The sequence below is a fragment of the Oncorhynchus tshawytscha genome, unplaced genomic scaffold (assembly GCF_018296145.1).
Source record: "Oncorhynchus tshawytscha isolate Ot180627B unplaced genomic scaffold, Otsh_v2.0 Un_scaffold_1528_pilon_pilon, whole genome shotgun sequence".
In the NCBI taxonomy this organism is placed as follows: Eukaryota; Metazoa; Chordata; class Actinopteri; order Salmoniformes; family Salmonidae; genus Oncorhynchus; species Oncorhynchus tshawytscha.
The window spans coordinates 395,001-416,974 of record NW_024609832.1 but is presented as its reverse complement, the minus strand read 5'-3'; the positions used below and the strand labels follow the sequence as shown (position 1 = coordinate 416,974).

The 21,974-nt window shown below is 43.7% G+C and overlaps 3 protein-coding genes across 3 annotated transcripts in view; 1 reads left to right on the top strand and 2 right to left on the bottom strand.

Annotated features, from left to right (window-relative positions):
* Nucleotides 1-325: 325 nt before the first annotated feature.
* On the top strand, nucleotides 326-1,691 carry LOC112253684 (cocaine- and amphetamine-regulated transcript protein-like). The gene is made up of 3 exons (XM_024425621.2): nucleotides 326-531; nucleotides 695-778; nucleotides 1,116-1,691. Exons 1-3 carry the CDS (start codon nucleotides 400-402, stop codon nucleotides 1,221-1,223), a joined length of 324 nt encoding a protein of 107 aa, XP_024281389.1. The 5' UTR covers nucleotides 326-399; the 3' UTR covers nucleotides 1,224-1,691.
* Nucleotides 1,692-1,758: 67 nt separating this feature from the next.
* On the bottom strand, nucleotides 1,759-15,553 carry LOC112255131 (rab GTPase-activating protein 1-like). Its single transcript, XM_024428189.2, has 8 exons — nucleotides 14,708-15,553; nucleotides 8,660-8,731; nucleotides 8,226-8,336; nucleotides 5,030-5,134; nucleotides 4,228-4,311; nucleotides 3,929-4,000; nucleotides 3,496-3,762; nucleotides 1,759-3,261 (listed from the first exon to the last, which is right to left on the bottom strand). Exons 1-8 carry the CDS (start codon nucleotides 14,816-14,818, stop codon nucleotides 3,037-3,039), a joined length of 1,047 nt encoding a protein of 348 aa, XP_024283957.2. The 5' UTR covers nucleotides 14,819-15,553; the 3' UTR covers nucleotides 1,759-3,036.
* A 4,186-nt stretch (nucleotides 15,554-19,739) lies between these two features.
* Nucleotides 19,740-21,974, bottom strand: part of LOC121846189 (protein FAM163A-like) — a 7,620-nt gene continuing 5,385 nt past the window's right edge. Inside the window, exons 5-7 of the mRNA XM_042319538.1 lie at nucleotides 21,889-21,974; nucleotides 21,571-21,756; nucleotides 19,740-21,436 (exon numbers count right to left, since the gene is read on the bottom strand). The exon at nucleotides 21,889-21,974 is cut by the window's right edge and continues 35 nt beyond it. Coding sequence (XP_042175472.1) covers nucleotides 21,161-21,436; nucleotides 21,571-21,756; nucleotides 21,889-21,974 — 548 coding nt within the window. The 3' untranslated portion in view covers nucleotides 19,740-21,160. The remainder of the gene's footprint in view (nucleotides 21,437-21,570; nucleotides 21,757-21,888) is intronic.

Genomic DNA, 21,974 nt, shown 5'->3' with positions numbered 1-21,974 from the left:
GCTCACTGTGTACACCAAATGAGAGGTTAGGCATACACACACACCCAAGAGGAAATTGGATGCTGATTAAAGATTGGTCTCAACAGCCAGGGGCTGTGACCTGGGATTATTGGAAAGAGGTGAACAGAGGTGTTCTATCAGACAACGCCTCTCCATCACAACATCCTCTGGCACGTGTATGTGCGTGCGTATGACCCTCTCCGGTCAGTGGTTACCTCTGTCACTCCGCTCATGTCAGTGGTCATACATATTACAGTAGCTGTATGATGTCAGCAAACGCTATAAAATCAAGCCCCCGAATCTATCACCCTGAATCATAGTCACAGTGTTCAGCAAGCCCCTGCTAACCACCTGCAGAAGCCCCGCTGTATCTCCATCCCTTCTGGTTGTTTCAGCACCATGGCCAGCATTCTACTGCTTTTCCTCGCAGCCTCCTGCTGCGCATTTCTCTGTCTCGCTGACGACACCTCCTTGGAGTTTGAGGCTCGCGCTCTAGAGTTCCCCCACAAATCACAAGAAGAGAAGGATCTGGTAAGTTTAAATTGTTTTATGTTTGTGAAGTTGTTTGGTTTGTGCGCTTGTCAATGTGATAGTTTAGTCGATTCATCCCTCTCTTTGTACTTGTTTTCTAGCTATAATATATATATATAGGCTATCAGGCTATCATTTTTGTTTGTTTTTCTCTGTCATATAGATTGAAGCTTTACAAGAAGTTCTGGAGAAACTGAAGAACAAACAGATGCCGTTATCAGAAAAGAAGCTTGGCTGGCTGCCGTCGGTAAGAATAGACCTGAATAGACCTGATCAATCATTTTAAAGTGCTTAAAGTCCTATTATCAATCAATTATTTTTAAGTAGTTAGCCTGTCTGTCATGCATTTTACTTCTTCATTGAGTCTAGCCTTATATTGCGTGTTTCAAATGGTCAAAACGGGACTTTTGATAAAGGTTCTCTATTGACAGTGTTTAAAAATATATATATAGTTCAGGAGTTGCTAGGATTAATCTGATTCTGGAAAACCGGTGTAGATGTTTCAGAATCACATAGTCTGGAGACAGATGCCACCACCACCATCATCATTCAATGAAATAACAAACTGTTTGTTTGTTTCCTAGTGTGACGCTGGCGAGCAGTGCGCTGTTCGCAAAGGTGCGCGTGTCGGAACACTGTGTGGCTGTCCGCGTGGGACTACGTGCAACTTCTATGTCCTCAAGTGTTTGTAAGAAGAGAAGAGGAGAGAAAATGATAAACGGTGTAGGGAGGGGAGCAGAGAGAAATAGGAGAGAGAGAACAGAAGCTTTTGCCTCATTCAGTGGAGCACATTCAGATCGTGGAACATTCAGACAGAAATATTGTATGTTGAACAGATGTGTCTCTGACATGTAAAGTAAATAGGAATCATGTCAGCTTTACTTTCAGTATGTTGCCCTCTCCTGTCCTGAACGGGACCCTGGTGTGTAATGGAGGGTTTGTTGTCTAACATAAAGGCTGTATCCCAAATAATATATTCCCTATAATGCTCTATTTTGGCCAGAGTCCTATTTGTCAGTCCTATGTTGCTTTGGTCAAAAGTATTGCACTTTATAGGGAATAGGGTGTCATTTAAGCCACTACCCAACTTGTTCCTTTATCTGTGCTCTCTGCTGTCTCGTCTATTTTGACTAAGTACAAAGAAATTCAATGTGATCAATAAAGTCCTTGTTTATAAGATGATTTACAGTTTTTTGTATGCTTCAGTGCAATTTTAATAAGTAGGCCATGTGGTACATTTTCACTACTCTTAGTACAAAACTCAAAACCGATCACCAAAAAGGCAGTCGTTTCAAAACTTTAAGCTCATTTTCAATTGACTAAGTACAACACTTAAAATCACACATTTTCACCAAACTTAATCAGTGTTTCATCTAGAAATACATGTTTCACATTGCAGTGTATGTTCATATAACGTAGCGGTATTTATTAGAGGGGTAAAGATAAAGATTTTGTTCGGGCGCCAGGCAGGTATTAACCATGCCAAAAGGAAAAGAGTAGAATAGAGAGAGTACCACTACCGTGCAGGATTTCGCCACAGCGTAACTGCCGTGCACAATGCATACTCACTTTTGATATGTTTCTCTTTTCTGTTGTTAATAAAAGGCTATTTACTATTACTTAATCGAACTGCTTTAAATTGATGATCACGTACATGTTTGGTAAACCTATACATTACACAACTAGATCTCACAGTCTCACGTCAGAATTAGACCTTCATCCATGTTTCTCAAATGTCTCATTTCTAAGTGTTTAAGGTTAGGTTTAGGCATTAATTCTGAAATCTTAAAGTCAGGCATTAACTGTGAATGGTTCATGTAAGGGTTAAGGTTTGGGATAGGCTTAAAACAATTATCTCAAAAACAACTTTTTGTCGCTGGATTCAAACTTCCAAAATTTGGAATCAAAGGCAGACTTGAACGTAACAGCGCTCACCGTTCCTCCTAGTGGCCGATTTCCACATCACCTCTGGACGTCCTCAGATATGGATGGACGTCGAATACTGACTTGTATCCCGGGTGACCTGGCTGACTTTACATGTCAACTGGTTTGTCTGTTACAGATTCTGAGAACTACTTAATGAAAATGTCTGTAAAGTAGAAACATAAAAAGTATGGATATATACTTGAATGTACTACAATGATGGTGACTATTGATTTACTTCACTGTAAAAAAAATAATGTAAATCTCGATATTGACAAGATCAGAGATGTGCTGTATGTAACAAATCGAATAAACAAATGAATGCACAGTGAAACGTTTTGAATGGAGGACTGGGTGCCATACAAGTGTTACCAGTTTGGAGTTTTGTTTTAAGAGTTTAAGAGCCAAAGCAATACATAAAACTCCTGTATCCAAATCTGTTTTTGACAATAACAAATAAAACCAAAATAGGCACCAGAATGCAGAAACAAACAATCACCAAGAGACATGTACAATCATTCCAATACATATTATCTATACTCTCAGTGTGTCCTCTTGCTGTCTCTCCCCCTCCCTTCCATGTCAGACATCTCCCCCCCGGTCCTTCCTGGGGGCCCATGACAGTCTCCTGGAGCTCCAGACTGAGAGGGGGAGGCCATGTAGAGAACGCCCCATTGCAGAGGCTCTCCCCCTGGGTAGGCTGCTGCTCTGCAGACCCCCTTCGGCTGACCGTATAGTCTTAGTGAGCCAGCTGTTCCTAGCTGTCTGGAGATCACGTTGCAGCACCCCCTTCTGGTGTTCCAGCTCCTACACAGGGGACAACACAACACATCATATATCACTATGGAGTGTGTACTGTCCACAAAAACGTGTGTACCGTGCATTAAGGAGTGTGTACTATGAACTATGTACTGTGAACATGTACAATATGAAGTGTGTAGTGTGCACTATGAAGTGTGTAGTGTGCACTATGAAGTGTGTAGTGTGCACTATGAAGTGTGTAGTGTGCACTATAAAGTGTGTAGTGTGCTCTGAGCTGACCTGGATCTTGCACTTGGCCTCCACCATCTGTAGTTTAGTCTGTGCCAGCTCCTTCTCCAACTCTGTGACCTGGCCACTCAGACACACCTTCTCCTGGTCTTGTTCCCTGGTACCAGTCGTCTGCTGGTCTAGTTCTGTTTCCTGGTCTCTCTGCTGGCCTGGTTCTCTGGTGCTGATTCTTCTCTGGTACGGGGCTGTGGAACTGGAGCCTTCCATGATTGGAGAATCTAGAGCCTGTCGGCAGCGAGAACACGCCATCACAGCATTCTGAGAGAGGGAGGAGAGGGTGGGAGGGTTTTGACCAGACAGTTCAAAAGTGTTTTATTATAAACATGCAGAGTGAGAGGTGATATCCATACAGAACAAATTACATCATCAAACTGTGTGATTGCCAAACTGTGACATCATCAGACGGTGTCATATTCATCCTCACCCTGAGTTTGTCCAGGTCCTCTCTGTGGGCCGCCTGCTGCCTCTCCACCCGACTGGTCAGCTGGGAACAGATCTGACAGACAGAGGAAACAATATAGCATTAGGAGTGAGTGTGTGTGTGTGTGTGTGTGTGTGTTGTGTGTGTGTATGTGTGTGTGTGTATGTGTGTATGTGTGTGTGTGTATGTGTGTATGTGTGTGTGTGTGTGTGTGTGTGTGTGTGTGTGTGTGTGTGTGTGTGTGTGTGTGTGTGTGTGTGTGTGTGTGTGTGTGTGTGCGCGTGTGTGCGCGCGCGCTGTACCTGTTTGTAGTCTGAGATGATGCCTGAGCTCCTCTTCACCTCTGGATCAGCCTTGTCCAGCTTTGTCCTTAACACCTCCTTCAACTGTGAAATGGTAAATACATGTCCATACACAGAATGAAATGTTTCATTATTACTCATAAGTATAATCTAATAATACAGTATTACCGTAAATATAATATTACATTATTACCATAAATGGAATACAATGTTACATTATTACCATAAATATAATATAATATTATTACCATAAATAGAATACAATATTACAATATTACCATAAATATAATACAACATTATTACCATACAATATTACATTATTACCATAAATAGAATACAGTATTACATTATTACCATAAAGATAGTACAATATTACCATAAATAGAATACAGTATTACATTATTACCATAAAGAGAGTAGAATATTACATTATTACCATAAATAGAATATAATATTACATTTTTACCGTAAATAGATTATAATATTACCATAAATAGAATGCAGTATTACATTATTACCATAAGTAGAATACAATAGTACATTATTACATAAATAGATTATAATATTACATTTTTACCGTAAATAGATTATTACATTATTACCATAAATAGAATGCAGAATTACATTATTACCATAAGTAGAATACAATAGTACATTATTACCATAAATAGATTACAATATTACATTATTACCATAAATATAATATAACATTACATTATTACCATAAATATAATATTACATTATTACCTTACATCAAAGTATGGAAACATAAAGGACGGATGGATAGAATAGAAGAGATTACCTGAATAGCCTCCTCCTCCTTCCCTCTCTTCTCTTCCTCTGCATTCTTCCATTTCTTTCTGGTCTTCAGCAGCTCTTTGGTCAGCTCATCCACTCTGTCCTCCGCCTGTGGGCCCAACAACACGCTCAGAAGTCTGTCTGTCTGTCTGTACGTATAAGTGCCTATGGAGATAGGGGCTAGGGTAGTATCTAGGAGGTAGGGGCTAGGGTAGTATCTTGGAGGTAGTATCTAGGGTAGTATCTAGGAGGTAGTTTCTAGGGTAGTATCTAGGAGGTAGTATCTAGGAGGTAGTATCTAGGAGGTAGTATCTAGGAGGTAGGGGCTAGGGTAGTATCTAGGAGGTAGTATCTAGGAGGTAGGGGCTAGGGTAGTATCTAGGAGGTAGTATCTAGGGTAGTATCTAGGAGGTAGTTTCTAGGGTAGTATCTAGGAGGTAGTATCTAGGAGGTAGTATCTAGGAGGTAGGGGCTAGGGTAGTATCTAGGAGGTAGTATCTAGGCGGTAGGGGCTAGTATAGTATCTAGGGTAGTATCTAGGGTAGTATCTAGGCAGTAGGGGCTAGGGTAGTATCTAGGGTAGTATCTAGGAGGTAGTATCTAGGGTAGTATCTAGGATGTAGGGGCTAGGGTAGTATCTAGGAGGTAGGGGCTAGGGTAGTATCTAGGGTAGTATCTAAGTGGTAGGGTCTAGGGTAGTATCTAGGGTAGTTCTAGGAGGTAGTATCTAGGAGGTAGGGGCTAGGGTAGTATCTAGGGTAGTATCTAGGAGGTAGTATCTAGGAGGTAGTATCTAGGAGGTAGGGGCTAGGGTAGTATCTAGTGTAGTATCTAGGAGGTAGTATCTAGGAGGTATAGGCTAGGGTAGTATCTAGTGTAGTATCTAGGAGGTAGGGGCTAGTGTAGTATCTAGGAGGTAGAGCTAGGGTAGTATCTAGGAGGTAGTGTCTAGGGTAGTATCTAGGGTAGTATCTAGGAGGTAGTGTCTAGGGTAGTATCTAGGGTAGTATCTAGGAGGTAGTATCTAGGAGGTAGTATCTAGGAGGTAGGGGCTAGTGTAGTATCTAGGGTAGTATCTAGGAGGTAGTATCTAGGGTAGTATCTAGGAGGTAGTATCTAGGAGGTAGTATCTAGGGTAGTATCTAAGAGGTAATATCTAGGGTAGTATCTAGGAGGTAGTATCTAGGAGGTAGTATCTAGGGTAGTTTCTAGAGTAATATCTAGGGTAGTATCTAGGAGGTAGTATCTAGGAGGTAGTATCTAGGGTAGTATCTAGGGTAGTATCTAGGAGGTAGTATCTAGGAGGTAGTATCTAGGAGGTAGTATCTAGGAGGTAATATCTAGGAGGTTGTATCTAGGGTAGTATCTAGAGTAATATCTAGGGTAGTATCTAGGAGGTAGTATCTAGGAGGTAGTATCTAGGAGGTAGTATCTAGGGTAGTATTTAGAGTAATATCTAGGGTAGTATCTAGGAGGTAGTATCTAGGGTAGTATCTAGGAGGTGGTATCTAGGAGGTAGTATCTAGGAGGTAGTATCTACAGTAGTATCTAGAGTAATATCTAGGGTAGTATCTAGGGTAGTATCTAGGGTAGTATCTAGGAGGTAGTATCTAGGGTAGTATCTAGGGTAGTATCTAGGAGGTAGTTTCTAGGGTAGTATCTAGGAGGTAGTATCTAGGAGGTAGTATCTAGGGTAGTATCTAGGAGATAGTATCTAGGAGATAGTATCTAGGAGGTAGGGGCTAGTGTAGTATCTAGGGTAGTATCTAGGAGGTAGTATCTAGGGTAGTATCTAGAGTAATATCTAGGGTAGTATCTAGGAGGTAGTATCTAGGAGGTAGTATCTAGGAGGTAGTATGTAGGAGGTAGTATCTAGGGTAGTATTTAGAGTGATATCTAGGGTAGTATCTAGGAGGTAGTATCTAGGGTAGTATCTAGGAGGTGGTATCTAGGAGGTGGTATCTAGGAGGTAGTATCTAGGAGGTAGTATCTACGGTAGTATCTAGAGTAATATCTAGGGTAGTATCTAGGGTAGTATCTAGGAGGTAGTATCTAGGGTAGTATCTAGGGTAGTATCTAGGAGGTAGTATCTAGGGTAGTATCTAGGGTAGTATCTAGGAGGTAGTTTCTAGGGTAGTATCTAGGAGGTAGTATCTAGGAGGTAGTATCTAGGAGATAGTATCTAGGAGGTAGTATCTAGGAGGTAGGGGCTAGTGTAGTATCTAGGGTAGTATCTAGGAGGTAGTATCTAGGGTAGTATCTAGAGTAATATCTAGGGTAGTATCTAGGAGGTAGTATCTAGGGTAGTATCTAGGAGGTAGTATCTAGGAGGTAGTATCTAGGAGGTTGTATCTAGGAGGTTGTATCTAGGGTAGTATCTAGAGTAATATCTTGGGTAGTATCTATGAGGTAGTATCTAGTAGGTAGTATCTAGGAGGTAATATCTAGGAGGTAGTATCTAGGGTAGTATCTAGGAGGTAGTTTCTAGGGTAGTATCTAGGGTAGTATCTAGGAGGTAGTTTCTAGGGTAGTATCTAGGGTAGTATCTAGGGTAGTATCTAGGAGGTAGTTTCTAGGGTAGTTTCTAGGGTAGTATCTAGGAGGTAGTATCTAGGAGGTAGTATCTAGGAGGTAGTATCTAGGAGGTAGTATCTAGGAGGTAGTATCTAGGAGGTAGTATCTAGGAGGTAGGGGCTAGATTACATTACATTCTAAGAAAAAACAGTGCTGTATAGAACATGAAACAGTTCTTCAGCTGTCCCAATAGGAGAAGCCTTTGAAGAACACTTTTGGTCCAGGTAGAACCCTTTTGGGTTCCATGTGAAACCCTTTTCATCAATGGTTCTACATGGAACCCAAAATAATTCTTACTGGAACCAAACAGGGTTCTACCTGGATACCAAAAAGGGTTGTGCTATGGGGACAGCCGAATAACCCCTTTAGAACCCTTTTTTCTAAGAGTGTAGAAAATGTTATTGTTCATAGGGAAAGGGTAAATGAGGTAGGGGAGGTGCCTACAGTTAGAGGGCTGGAGGAGTGCTTAGGAGTTAGGGGGCTAGGGGGAGTGACTAGGAGCTAGGGGAATAGGGGGAGTGACTAGGAGCTAGGGGAATAGGGGGAGTGACTAGGAGCTAGGGGAATAGGGGAGTGACTAGGAAGTAGGGGGCTAGGGGGTGATGTGGGGTTGATGTGGGGTGTACCTGGTCCAGGTCGGTCCTCAGGGAGATCTTGCTGGTGATCAGTCTGTGGGCCAGAACATCATTCTCCTGCTCCAGACGCAGACTGGCCTGCTGCAGCTGACGGTTCTCCCTCTGCAGGAACACACAGAACAGAGAACACAAAGTCGGGTTCTACCTCCTTAGAATGCACAGGACATGGAACACAGTCAGGTTCTCCCTATAGATTGCTATAGAATGTGGAACACACATTCTGGTGGGTTTGGGGGGTAGAGAGAGAGAGTGCTGGTTTTGGATGCAAGGGGGAGGGGTGCATGGCGATACTGACTGTTTAGGTGGGGGAGGGGAGTAGCAATAGTGGGTGGGGTTTTGCTGTATCGTTGGGTGGTTGGGTGGAGGTGGGAGGGAGAGAGGGGTTAGGTTTAATACGCATCAAAGTGCTAACGGTTTGGTCCTACCTGGTATCTGTCTACGTGGTCATCCTGTTGTTGTGGCTGGTTATCTCTCAGCGTGGCCTTCTTACTGGGAACCTGTATAACCACAACAGTCAAGGTTGAGTGAGAGAACGATCCACAGGCTCAGCATGCATAAACAACAGCCAAGTTTGATTGAGAGAAAGTTATATCACACCAACAGAGATGGAGTGATTGGAAAGAATTTACAACAACAAAACAGCACAAACTAGAATGCTATTTGGCCCTAACCAGAGAGTACACAGTTGCAGAATACCTGTGACTGACCCAAACTTAAGGAAAGCTTTGACTATGTACAGACTCAGTGAGCATAGCCTTGCTATTGAGAAAGGCCGCCGAAGGCAGACCTGGATCTCAAGAGAAAACAGGCTATGTGCACACTGCCCACAAAATGAGGTGATAACTGAGCTGCACTTCCTGTAAGGGATTTCTTCCATTGACGGAGAGGCGGACCAAAGCGCAGCGTGGTTATTTTGATTCATGTTTTAATAAATCACTTCACATGAACAAACTAACAAACTAACAAAAACAAGAAACGTGAAAACCCAAAACTGCCCTATCTGGTTCAAAACACAGAGACAGAATCACCCACCTACCAAGGACCAAGTGGCGTGGTAAAAGACAGCGACGACAGCAGCAGCAGCAGCAACAACAGCGGCCAGCATCATAGGACTCCTGGACATGGGAGGAGATACTGAACGGAGAGGGACCCTGGGCACAGGCTGGGGAATATCGCCGCCCCAAAGCAGAGCTGGAGGCATCGAAAGCTGAGCGGCGGCGATATGAGGAGGCAGCACGGCAGTGCGACAGGTACGAGAGGCAGCCCCAAAAATTTTTTGGGGGGGGGCAGACGAGGTGTGGTACTAAGCCAGGTAGCAGACCTGAGCTCACTCCTCGTGCTTATTATAAGCAGCGCATTACTGGTCAGGCACCGTGCTATGCGATTAAGTGCACGGTGTCGCCAGTACGTGCCCATAGCCCGGTGCGCTATAGGGCATCCCCCCGAAAGTGCCATGCGAGTGTGGGCATCGAGCCAGGGCGTATGGTGCCTGCTCAGCGGGTCTGGTCGCCGGTACGCAGTTTTGGTCCAGGGTATCCTGCGCCGGCTCTGCGTCCTGTGTCTCCGGGGCGCTGGGAGGGTGCAGTGCGTCCTCTGCCTGCGCTCCGCTGGTGCCGGGCAAATGTGGGAGTGGAGCCTAAGGGAGAGGTGCGTGTAGTAAGCACTAGATCTCCCGTGCTTACCCACAGCCCGGTTCAACCTGTGCCTGCACTCTGGAGGGTCCGGGCTAGAGTAGTTGGCACCACTTCCCCAGGCTGGACAAGGTTGCGCACCAGAGCTCCAGTGCTCCCCCACAGCCCGGTCCTTCAGGTGCCTCCTCCTAACACCAAGCCTCCTGAAGGTCTCCCCAGCCTGGTGGTTCCTGTGGCAGCCCCACGCACCAGGCTGTCTCTCTGTCTCCTCCCTGCAGGTGGTCCTGTCTGTCCGGCGCTGCTGCCAGAGTCTCCCGCCTGTCCGGCGCTGCTGCCGGAGTCTCCCGCCTGTCCGGCGCTGCTGCCGGAGTCTCCCGCCTGTCCGGCGCTGCTGCCGGAGTCTGAGGCACCAGAGCCCCTCAGCCCAGAGGCGCCAGAACCCCTCAGCCCAGAGGCGCCAGAGCCCCTCAGCCCAGAGGCACCAGAGCCCCTCAGCCCAGAGGCGCCAGAGCCCCTGCCCCTCTGTCCAGAGCCCCTGCCCCTCTGTCCAGAGCTTCTGCCCCTCTGTCCAGAGCTTCCGCCCCTCTGTCCAGAGCTGCCCCTCTGTCCAGTGGGGTCATTGAGAAGGGTGGCCATGGTTAGAAAGCCACGGAGGGGGACAATAAAGCGGACTAAGACAATGGTGAAGTGGGGGCCGCGTCCCGCGCCAGAGCCGCCACCGCGGACAGACGCCCACTCAGAACCTCCCCTATAGGTTAAGGTTTTGCGGCCGGAGTCCGCACCTTTGGGGGGGGTACTGTCACGTTCTGACCTTTATTTCCTTTGTTTTGTCATTATTTAGTATGGTCAGGGCGTGAGTTGGGTGGGCAGTCTATGTTTGTTTTTCTATGTTTTGGGGTATTTCTATGTTTCGGCCTAGTATGGTTCTCAATCAGAGGCAGGTGTCATTAGTTGTCTCTGATTGAGAATCATACTTAGGTAGCCTGGGTTGCACTGTTTGTTTGTGGGTGATTGTCTATGTTAGTGGCTTGTGTCAGCACAGGTCTCATTTGTAGCTTCACGGTCGTATTTGGTTTATTGTTTTTTTGTTACTCTTTTGTATAGTGTTCACTATGAACACATACCACGCCGCATATTGGTCCTCTGATCCTTCTCGCCTCTCCTCTTCGGAAGAAGAGGAGGAAATCCGTGACACTTCCTAACATCCTGCCCAATGTATGACAATATTAGAGACACATATTTCCCTCAGATTGCACAGACCCACAAAGAATTAGAAAACAAATCCAATTTTGATAAACTCCCATATCTACTGGGTGAAATACCACAGTGTGCCATCACAGTAGCAAAAAGGGCAACCAGTGAAGAACAAACACCATTGTAACTACAACCTATATTTATGTTTATTTATTTTCTCTTTTGTACTTTAACTATCTGCACATCATTACCACACTGTATATATGCATAATATTACATTTTAAATGTCTTAATTATTTTGTAATTTTTGTAAGTTTAATGTTTACTGTTAATTTTTTATTGTTTATTTCACTTTTGTTAATTATCTATTTCACTTGCTTTGGCAATGTTAACATACAGTTGAAGTAGGAAGTTTACATACACTTAGATTGGAGTTATTAAAACTTGTTTTTCCACCACTCTACAAATGTCTTGTTAACAAACTATAGTTTTGGCAAGTCGGTTAGGACATCTACTTTGTGCACGACACAAGTCATTTATCCAACAATTGTTTACAGACAGATTATTTCACATATAATTCACTATTACAATTCCAGTGGGTCAGAAGTTTACATACACTAAGTTGACTGTGCCTTTAAACAGCTTGGAAAATTCCAGAAAAGGATGACATGGCTTTAGAAGCTTCTGATTGGCTAATTTACATAATTTGAGTCAATAGGAGGTGTACCTGTGGATGTATTTCAAAGCCTACCTTTAAACTCAGTGCCTCTTTTCTTGACATCATCGGAAAATCAAAAGAAATCAGCCAAGACCTCAGAAAACAAATTGTAGACATCCACAAGTCTGGTTCATCCTTGGGAGCAATTTCCAAACACCTGAGGTACCACGTTCATCTGTACAAACAATCGTACACAAGTATAAACACCATGGGACCATGCAGCCGTCATACCGCTCAGGAAGGAGACACGTTCTGTCTCCTAGAGATGAACGTACTTTGATGCGAAAAGTGCAAATCAATCCCAGAACAACAGCAAAGGACCTTGTGAAGATGCTGGAGGAAACAGGTACAAAAGTATCTATATCCACAGTAAAACGAGTCCTATAATCGACATAACCTGAAAGGCCGCTCAGCAAGGAAGAAGCCACTGCTCCAAAACCGCCATAAAAATGCCAGACTATGGTTTGCAACTGCACGTGGGGACAAAGTTCGTACTTTTTGGAGAATTATCTTCTGGTCTGATGAAACAAAAATAGAACTGTTTGGCCATAATGACCATCGCTATGTTTGGAGGGAAAAGCAAGCCGAAGAACATCATCCCAACCGTGAAGCACAGGGGCAGCAGAATCATTTTGTGGGGGTGCTTTGCTGCAGGAGGGACTGGTGCACTTCATAAAACAGATGGCATCATGAGGTAGGAAAATTATGTGGATATATTGAAGCAACATCAAGACATCAGACAGGAAGTTAAAGCTTGGTCGCAATTGGGTCTTCCAAACGGACAATGACACCAAGCATACTTCCAAAGTTGTGACAAAATGGCTTAAGGACAACAAAGTCAAGGTATTAGAGTGGCCATCACAAAGCCCTGTCCTCAATCCTGTAGAAAATGTGTGGGAGGAACTGAAAAAGCATGTGGAGCAAGGAGACCTACAAACCTGACTCAGTTACACAGGCTCTGTCAGGAGGAATGGGCTAAAATTCACCCAAGTTATTGTGGGAAGCTACCAGAAACATTTGACCCAAGTTAAACAATGCTACCAACTACTAATTGAGTGTATGTAAACTTCTGACCCACTGGGAATGTAATGAAAGAAATCAAAGTTGAACTAAATCATTATCTCTATTATTATTCTGACATTTCACATTCTTAAAATAAAGTGGCGATCCTAACTGTCACGTTCGTCGTATGAAGGAGACCAAGGCACAGCGTGGTATGCGTACATTCTTCCTTTATTAAAGAAAGACCACTGAACAAACTAACAAAACATGTCGTTAATGAGTAGTGCAGACAGACAACTAAACATAGAACAAGAACCCACAAATACCCAAGGGAAATGGCTACCTAAATATGGTCCCCAATCATAGACAACGATAAACAGCTGCCTCTGATTGGGAACCATATCAGACCACCATAGACATACATATACCTAGACCTACAAAACCCCTAGATATACAAAAACCCTAGACAATATAAAACTAGCATACCCACCCTCGTCACACCCTGACCTAACCAAAACATAAAGAAAACAGAGATATTACAGTTTTTCTCAATTGCTAAAACACTAAAACCCATTGGCTGAACAAAGTTCTCAGTTGCCTGGACTCATTTAGCTAATTATGCAGTCTGTTGTCAATACCTTAAACCATTTCACATGGTAAAACACAATTTGCACATCTCACTTAGACTTTTCAGCAAAACTCTAAACACATTCTCATTCTCAAAACACATTCTGCACTCTAATGCACATGTCATCCATACTGGTAAACACAATGGCAACAATCTAATACAAATAGAGAACATATGTCATTGATTGAACACAACCACTCAAAATGGATTTAACCTGTTTCAAATGATGCGACACAACCAATATAAGCCAGTTCAGAGAGGAAACAGGTTGTTGAAGGTGGGAAGGAGAACGTCTGAGAATGGATACTGTAGTACAGTGCATTGTAGGCTGTATACTGTACAATGGACAAATTGTATGGCCCTGAACATTGTGCTTTCCATTTATTAACTACTGGGTGAAATTCCACAGTGTGCCATCACAGCAGCAAGATTTGTGACCTGTTGCCACGAGAAAAGGGCAACCAGTGAAGAACAAACACCATTGTAAATACAACCCATATTTATGCTTATTTATTTTATCTTGTGTCCATTAACCATTTGTACATTGTTAAAACACTGTATATATATAATATGACATTTGTAATGTCTTTACTGTTTTGAAACTTCTGTATGTGTAATGTTTACTGTTCATTTTTGTTGTTTTTCACTTTATATATTCACTTTGTATGTTGTCTACCTCACTTGCTTTGGCAATGTTAACACATGTTTCCCATGCCAATAAAGCCCTTGAATTGAATTGAATTGAGAGAGCACATTTTGCAACGCACGGAAGATAATAGTCTTCACATGTAACAGTCAAACCTCCTAAAAAGATAACAAGAAGTTCAACCTTTACATCTGGTGCAAATGCTTGGTAACCCTGGTCCTTGTTGTGGATGTCATGCCTTAGAGCAGGGGAGATGGTACAAGAGTTTAGTCTGCATGGCCACTAGAGGGCTGTCCCATAATACTGTAGTCGGGGGTTGTTGCTGTTGTTGTTGTATGACCACATGCTCTATGACACAGCAGCAATTATGTTATGGTTGTATAATGGTTGTGGTCTTACCGTGTGCTTGGGTATGGTTGTGTCATGGTTGTGTAGTGGTTGTGTAGTGGTTGTGGTCTCACCATGTGTTTGGGTATGGTTGTGTCATGGTTGTATAATGGTTGTGGGCTTACCGTGTGTTTGGGTATGGTTGTGTCATGGTTGTATAATGGTTGTGGTCTCACCGTGTGTTTCGGTATGGTTGTGTCATGGTTGTATAATGGTTGTGGTCTTACTGTGTGTTTGGGTATGGTTGTGTCATGGTTGTGGTCTCACCGTGTGTTTGGGTATAGACTCGGCCATCAGGCAGGCCAGTATCTCCTCCTCTGCCATCTGGTCTATGATGTGGGAGTCATATGCCACCCTGATAGACACTTCTTCCATCATCCTGACACACACACACACACACACACACAGCTGGAGGATGCAGGCCTCTACTCTCAGGTACGTGAACCCCAGCAGGAGAGAGAAGCTCCAAAGAATTAGTTGGTCAGAATTCCAACAGGTGTTCCAGTCAGACAGGTAAACCTCCTTCACACAGGTAAACCTCCTTCACACAGGTAAATAAACTCCTTCACACAGGTAAATAAACTCCTTCACACAGGTAAACCTCCTTCACACAGGTAAACCTCCTTCACACAGGTAAACCTCCTTCACACAGGTAAACTCCTTCACACAGGTAAACCTCCTTCACACAGGTAAACTCCTTCACACAGGTAAACCTCCTTCACACAGGTAAACTCCTTTACACAGGTAAACTCTTTCACACAAATAGCCTCCAGTAGCAGAGAGGCACGTGTTGATACACAGCTGAGCTCCCTCTAACAGGTGAATTCCAACAGAGGTAGTAACTCCCAGTCAGTCAGATATACACAGGTCAACACCCAGAGACAGGTGAACTCCAGCAGGTCAGAGGCGGTACTTGTGAAAAACCTGGCAACAGCTGAAAGCCAGGTAAACTAACTCAGGTAGTCCAAAGGTAAAGTCCAAGGGCATAGTCCAACATGTGTATGAAACACACAGACACACTCCAGCTAGCAGGCAGATACAGCAGTGGACTACACACACAGACACACTCCAGCTAGCAGGCAGATACAGCAGTGGACGAAACACACACAGAAACACATACAAATGAAGAGGTACAGGTTTGACGGGGTTTATATATATGAGGTGTGTGACACAGACACACCTACTGCTGTCCTCCCCTTTCTTATTCTCTTCACCCTCCTCTCATTCCCTCTCTATTGCTTCCCTATAAAGAGATTCCCACTCCTCCACCCTGAAACCCCCCAACCCAGTCAACACACACACACACACACACACACACACACACACACACCCACTGACACACACGTAGAACACACATATTAATGATGCCCTCTCAACTGAGAGGTAAGAAGATTCATGCTGTTCTATGCCTGGTATTTAGGATATTTACCCTGGAGTGTTTAGTGTTTAGTGTGTTTTGTGTGTGTGTGTGTGTGTGTGTGTGTGTGTGTGTGTGTGTGTGTGTGTGTGTGTGTGTGTGTGTGTGTGTGTGTGTGTGTGTGTGTGTGTGTGTGTGTGTGTGTGTGTGTGTGTGTGTGTGTATGCGCGTGTGTGGTATGTGTGTGTGTGTGTGTGCATGTGTGTGGTGTGTGGGTGCCTCTCCTCACAGTGCTATTGTCTCCAGAAGGCCAGGGCTGAAAGAGGTTTGTCAGGAGTTTAAACTGGTCCTGCCACTACAGTAATACTTACAATACATCTGAACACAACACAGAAGATGCAACCCAAAAGCTGTGTCTGTCTCTCTCTCTCTCTCTCTCTCTCTCTCTCTCAATTAAATTAAATTCAAGGGCTTTATTGGCATGGGAAACATGTGTTAACATTGCCAAAGCAAGTGAGGTAGATAATATATAAAGTGAAATAAACAATAAAAATTAACAGTAAACATTACACATACAGAAGTTTCAAAACAATAAATTTACAAATGTCATATTATATATATATATATATATATATATATATATATATATATATATATATATATATATACAGTGTTTTAACAATGTACAAATGGTAAAAGACACAAGATAAAATAAATAAGCATAAATATGGGTTGTATTTACAATGGTGTGTGTTCTTCACTGGTTGCCCTTTTCTTGTGGCAACAGGTCACAAATCTTGCTGCTGTGATGGCACACTGTGGAATTTCACCCAGTAGTTATAGGAGTTTTTCAAAATTGGATTTGTTTTCGAATTCTCTCTCTCTCTCTCTCAATTCTACCCACGTTGTCTCTTATTCATGATATCTCAGCGACAGTAAACGACTTGTGGTCCCACAGAGCTTTGTATAGATTGATCACGTCTCTGAACTACAACACAGGGACGGCTCTCCAGATGAACCAGGAGCCTCTAATTAACAGAAGGGAAACAAACATATGAAACTGTCTTTACTTATATGTGACCATTTATGATCCTTTACTCTTACTATTTGTTCTAATATTACTGTTTTAAAACGGCCTCATCTGACTCCAGGTTGCAGTGATGTCTATGTTATTCATAAGCATGCCCCATTCAAGAAATTTAGAACCAGGAACAGATATAGCCCTTGGTTCTCTCCAGACCTGCCTGCCCTTAACCAACACAACAACATCCTATGGTGTTCTGCATTAGCATCGAACAGCCCCCGTGATATGCAACTTTTCAGGGAAGCTAGAAACCAATATACACAGGCAGTTAGAAAAGCCAAGGCTAGCTTTTTCAAGCAGAAATGTGCCTCCTGCAACACAAACTCAAAAAAGTTCTGGGACACTGTAAAGTCCATGGAGAATAAGAACACCTCCTCCCAGCTGCCCACTGCACTGAAGATAGGAAACACTGTCACCACAGATAAATCCACTATAATTGAGAATTTCAATAAGCATTTTTATATGGCTGGCCATGCTTTCCACCTGGCTACCCCTACCCCGGTCAACAGCACTGCACCCCCCACAGCAACTCGCCCAAGCCTTCCCCCTTTCTCCTTCTCCCAAATTCAGTCAGCTGATGTTCTGAAAGAGCTGCAAAATCTAGACCCCTACAAATCAGCCGGGCTAGATAATCTGGACCCTTTCTATCTAAAATTATCTGCTGAAATTGTTGCCTGTTCAACCTCTCTTTCGTGTCGTCTGAGATTCGGTCATCCCCCTCTTCAAAGGGGGGGACACTCTTGACCCAAACTGCTACAGACCTATATCTATCCTACCCTGCCTTTCCAAGGTCTTCGAAAGCCAAGTCAACAAACAGATTACTGACCATTTTGAATCCCACCATACCATATCCACTATGCAATCTGGTTTCAGAGCTGGTCATGGGTGCACCTCAGCCACGCTCAAGGTCCTAAACAATATCTTAGCCGCCATCGATAAGAAACATTACCGTGCAGCCGTATTCATTGACCTGGCCAAGGCTTTCGACTCTGTCAATCACCACATCCTCATCGGCAGACTCAACAGCCTTGGTTTCTCAAATGATTGCCTCGCCTCGTTCACCAACTACTTCTTCGATAGAGTTCAGTGTGTCAAATCGGAGGGCCTGTTGTCCGGACCTCTGGCAGTCTCTATGGGGGTGCCACAGGGTTAAATTCTTGGCTCTTTTCTCTGTATATGATGTCGCTCTTGCTGCTGGTGAGTCTCTGATCCACCTCTACGCAGACGACACCATTCTGTATACTTCTGGCCCTTCTTTGGACACTGTGTTAACAACCCTCCAGACGAGCTTAAATGCCATACAACTCTCCTTCTGTGGCCTCCAATTGCTCTTAAATACAAGTAAAACTAAATGCATGCTCTTCAACCGATCGCTGCCTGCACCTCCCCGCCCGTCCAGCAATCACTACTCTGGACGGCTCTGACGTAGAATATGTGGACAACTACAAATACCAAGGTGTCTGGTTAGACTGTAAACTCACCTTCCAGACTCACATCAAACATCTCCAATCCAAAGTTAAATCTAGAATTGGCTTCCTATTCTGCAACAGAGCATCCTTCACTCATGCTGCCAAACATACCCTTGTAAAACTGACCATCCTACCAATCCTCGTCTTCGGCGATGTCATTTACAAAATAGGCTCCAATACCCTACTCAATAAATTGGATGCAGTCTATCACAGTGCCATCCGTTTTGTCACCAAAGCCCCATATACTACCCACCACTGCAACCTGTACGCTCTCGTTGGCTGGCCCTCGCTTCATACTCGTCGCCAAACCCACTGGCTCCAGGTCATCTACAAGACCCTGCTAGGTAAAGTCGCTGGTCACCATAGCAGCACCCACCTGTAGCACGCGCTCCAGCAGGTATATCTCACTGGTCACCCCCAAAACCAATTCTTCCTTTGGCCGCCTCTCCTTCCAGTTTTCTGCTGCCAATGACTGGAACGAACTACAAACATCTCTGAAACTGGAAACACTTAACTCCCTCACGAGCTTTAAGCACCAGCTGTCAGAGCAGCTCACAGATTACTGCACCTGTACATAGCCCATCTATAATTTAGCCCAAACAACTACCTCTTCCCCTACTGTATTTATTTTGCTCCTTTGCACCCCATTATTTCTATCTCTACTTTGCACATTCTTCCACTGCAAATAAACCATTCCAGTGTTTTACTTGCTATATTGTATTTACTTTGCCACCATGGCCTTTACCTCCCTTATCTCACCTCACTTGCTCACATTGTATATAGACTTATTTTTCTACTGTATTATTGACTGTATGTTTGTTTTACTCCATGTGTAACTCTGTGTTGTGTCGAACTGCTTTGCTTTATCTTGGCCAGGTGGCAATTGTAAATCAGAACTTGTTTTCAACTTGTCTAACTGGTTAAATAAAGGTGAAATAGATATATTTCTTTTAAATTCTATCTGCCAACAGCAGAGTGAGACAGGTGATCCTGAACAAGTCTTGTTCACACAACTCACAGACACGACGCCATACAACTACTTTTAGAGAAGGCCCACAGGACAACCAGGTTGTGTCAAAGCATCACAACACTAGCGTCTAGCTTGACATTGTGCTATTGCTTATTTATATGTATTTGTCAAATTTCTGAGTCTGCTTTTAATTTGCGGTGCTCAGTTGGTAGAGCATGGTCCTTGCAACGGCAGAGGAGATGGTTTAATTCCTGGGACCACCCATACGTTATAAAGCCATAAATGAATGCACCCAAGTCACTTTGGATAAAAGTGTCTGCTAAATGGTATATATTATTTGATTCATTTTTAGTGAAGAAACACAGACGAGTTCAGGCAGATACACATATTCATTTATCTTCCAAAAGGAACATTGTGTGTTAAACGTGGAATTCATCTTCAGAGAGTTCATTTTAAAGGGAGACTGAGCTACATGACATCATCGTACACCGCGGGTCAACTTCCTGTTTAGAGACATCATCAACAACAAAATTCAAATCTGTCACTGGCTCTTCCCAATATGGGCATGTGTCAATGAACAGTGCAAATTGTCTGTAGGCAGGAAGTTGCCCTGCTGTGTATGATGATGTCATTTTTCAGAGTCCACCTTTAATAGAAAAAATAAATATATTATAGAATTAGTGAATTCAATATTAGAGTTACCTTCATTGGCAGACTACAGGCAGCAAGCAGTGTCTTTGTGTGAGTGTGTGACTACATAGCAGTGAACACAAACTTTGAGTGTTATTGTCAGTAAATCAACACATGAACAGACAGATGTCCATTTCCCCATCAACTCTCTAACAAAGAATCACAAAAGGACGAGAAGTGAGGAAGACTAAGATGTGAAGACTATGGCTTTGTCGAAAATGGCATCCTGTTCCCTAGATAGTGCACTACTTTTGACCAGACCCATATGGGTCCTGGTCAAAAGTAGTGTACTATATAGGGAATACAATGCAATTTGGGACGCACCCTGTGAGAAAAGTGCATTGTGTGAAAACAGTCAAATCTTTTTTATCAATACTAGTCTATATTATCAACAGTATCATGATGAACATCTTTTAGTAAGTGTACAGAATCTCTGTTTTGAAGGACTGAAGGGTAAGGGCTAAGTGAAACATCATAGAATTGGACAAACAGATGCCCTCATTGGCTAAAATGTTTGTGTGTTTGTATTGTTTTAGCCAGGATTATATTTAATGCATCCGGATATCCCCTTACAATATATATATATTTTTAAATCACATGTAAAACTGCAAATGTTTTTTTTTTTCTAAGGGTCAACCAGGGACATACTGCTCCTTTAAACTCTGGAAGAAAAAAAATCTTACAAACTTACAATGAAAACACATATAGCCCTCATGTCAGTCACCTCGTTCACATTATCAGGTTTCAGGCAGAGGAGAGAGATGATGGAAAATGATGGAAAAGGAGGGAGAGAAAGACAGATCGAGAGAAAGAGAGAGAAACAACAGTGTGTTGCTGCTCTCGTCTATCTTCTCCCATCATCTGTAGTAATCTCCCATAGTCAAACCCAACATCTCCTCCACTGTATGGGTTACCAGATGACCAGACCTCCACACCGCTGCACCAGACAAGGGTCCGTATGTAGTTCTGTCCCGATCAGGATGCTCCGTCTGTGGGTTCAGTGTGTGTCTCTCTCCCCTGGATGGGTGATACTCTAGATGTCTCTGGGTCTCTTTCCCCTGGGAGAAGGAGTGTTTTTATGAGTGCGTGTGTGACGTCAGTGTGTGTGTGTGTGTGTGTGTGTGTGTGTGTGTGTGTGTGTCCATGTGTGTTAAACCGGTGTGCTGTAGGGGCGTCTGTTACTGCAGGGTGTGTTAGGGTAGGTGTCAACGGGGCTATAGTAGCTCAAAGGGGATTGGCCGGGCTGGGTCAAAAAGAAGGGCTCCTGCGGCGTGTCTGACAGGGGCAGTGATTGACACAGTCCGGGGTTGTCATAGTGATACGTATGGAATCCCAGCCGCTCGGTTCCGTTGTGCAGCTCGTCACTAAGTCCCGGGCGTAGCCAGAAGGGGGAGCAGGTGGGGCAGTAGTTGGGGGGAGGGCCCACCTGGAACACACACAATCACCATAGAAATAGAATGATTGAAATAGAATGAGTCATTCAAATTCTATGTATGGATCAACTGCCTACTGTAGCTCTAGGTTTAGGTATAGGGTTTTGTGTTAGTCCTGTACTCTAACCTCCAGGGGCTCCAGGCATAGAGGGGTGACAGCCAGGCTGTCCATCCCAGGGGCGCTGCAGGCATTGCAGGCAAAGTGAGCCTGAACCTCCCCTTGAGCATCCCCTTCTCCTCCTCCCGTTCTGTCACCACCTCCAGCCATGGAAGCAAAGTCCACCTCCGACTCATTTTTCTTACAGCAGTAGTACTGGAATTGGTGAAGGAGGGGAGGTTTTGTTGCAATTATTGTTCATGAAAGACTGTGCAGATAAAACACACACACGGGCACACGCACACACAAACATACACACAGTCACATGGACACACACACACAGGTTACCTGGAGCCTGCAGTAGCACAGCACTGCTACAATGCAGAGCAGGATGACTGTGGCGAGAAGTCCTCCACTTATTACTACTGTTCCTG

Bases quoted from the DNA above. Each gene is read 5' to 3' on its own strand.
- LOC112255131 (XM_024428189.2), bottom strand. From the start codon at position 14,818: ATGATGGAAGAAGTGTCTATCAGGGTGGCATATGACTCCCACATCATA. The intron at 4,312-5,029 runs GTAATCTCTTCT...ACCATTTCACAG, and splicing joins AGGAGGAGGAGGCTATTCAG to TTGAAGGAGGTGTTAAGGAC. The intron at 3,262-3,495 runs GTCAGCTCAGAG...TCCCCTGTGTAG, and splicing joins AGGCCAAGTGCAAGATCCAG to GAGCTGGAACACCAGAAGGG.
- LOC112253684 (XM_024425621.2), top strand. From the start codon at position 400: ATGGCCAGCATTCTACTGCTTTTCCTCGCAGCCTCCTGCTGCGCATTT. The intron at 532-694 runs GTAAGTTTAAAT...TCTGTCATATAG, and splicing joins CACAAGAAGAGAAGGATCTG to ATTGAAGCTTTACAAGAAGT. The intron at 779-1,115 runs GTAAGAATAGAC...TTTGTTTCCTAG, and splicing joins AGCTTGGCTGGCTGCCGTCG to TGTGACGCTGGCGAGCAGTG.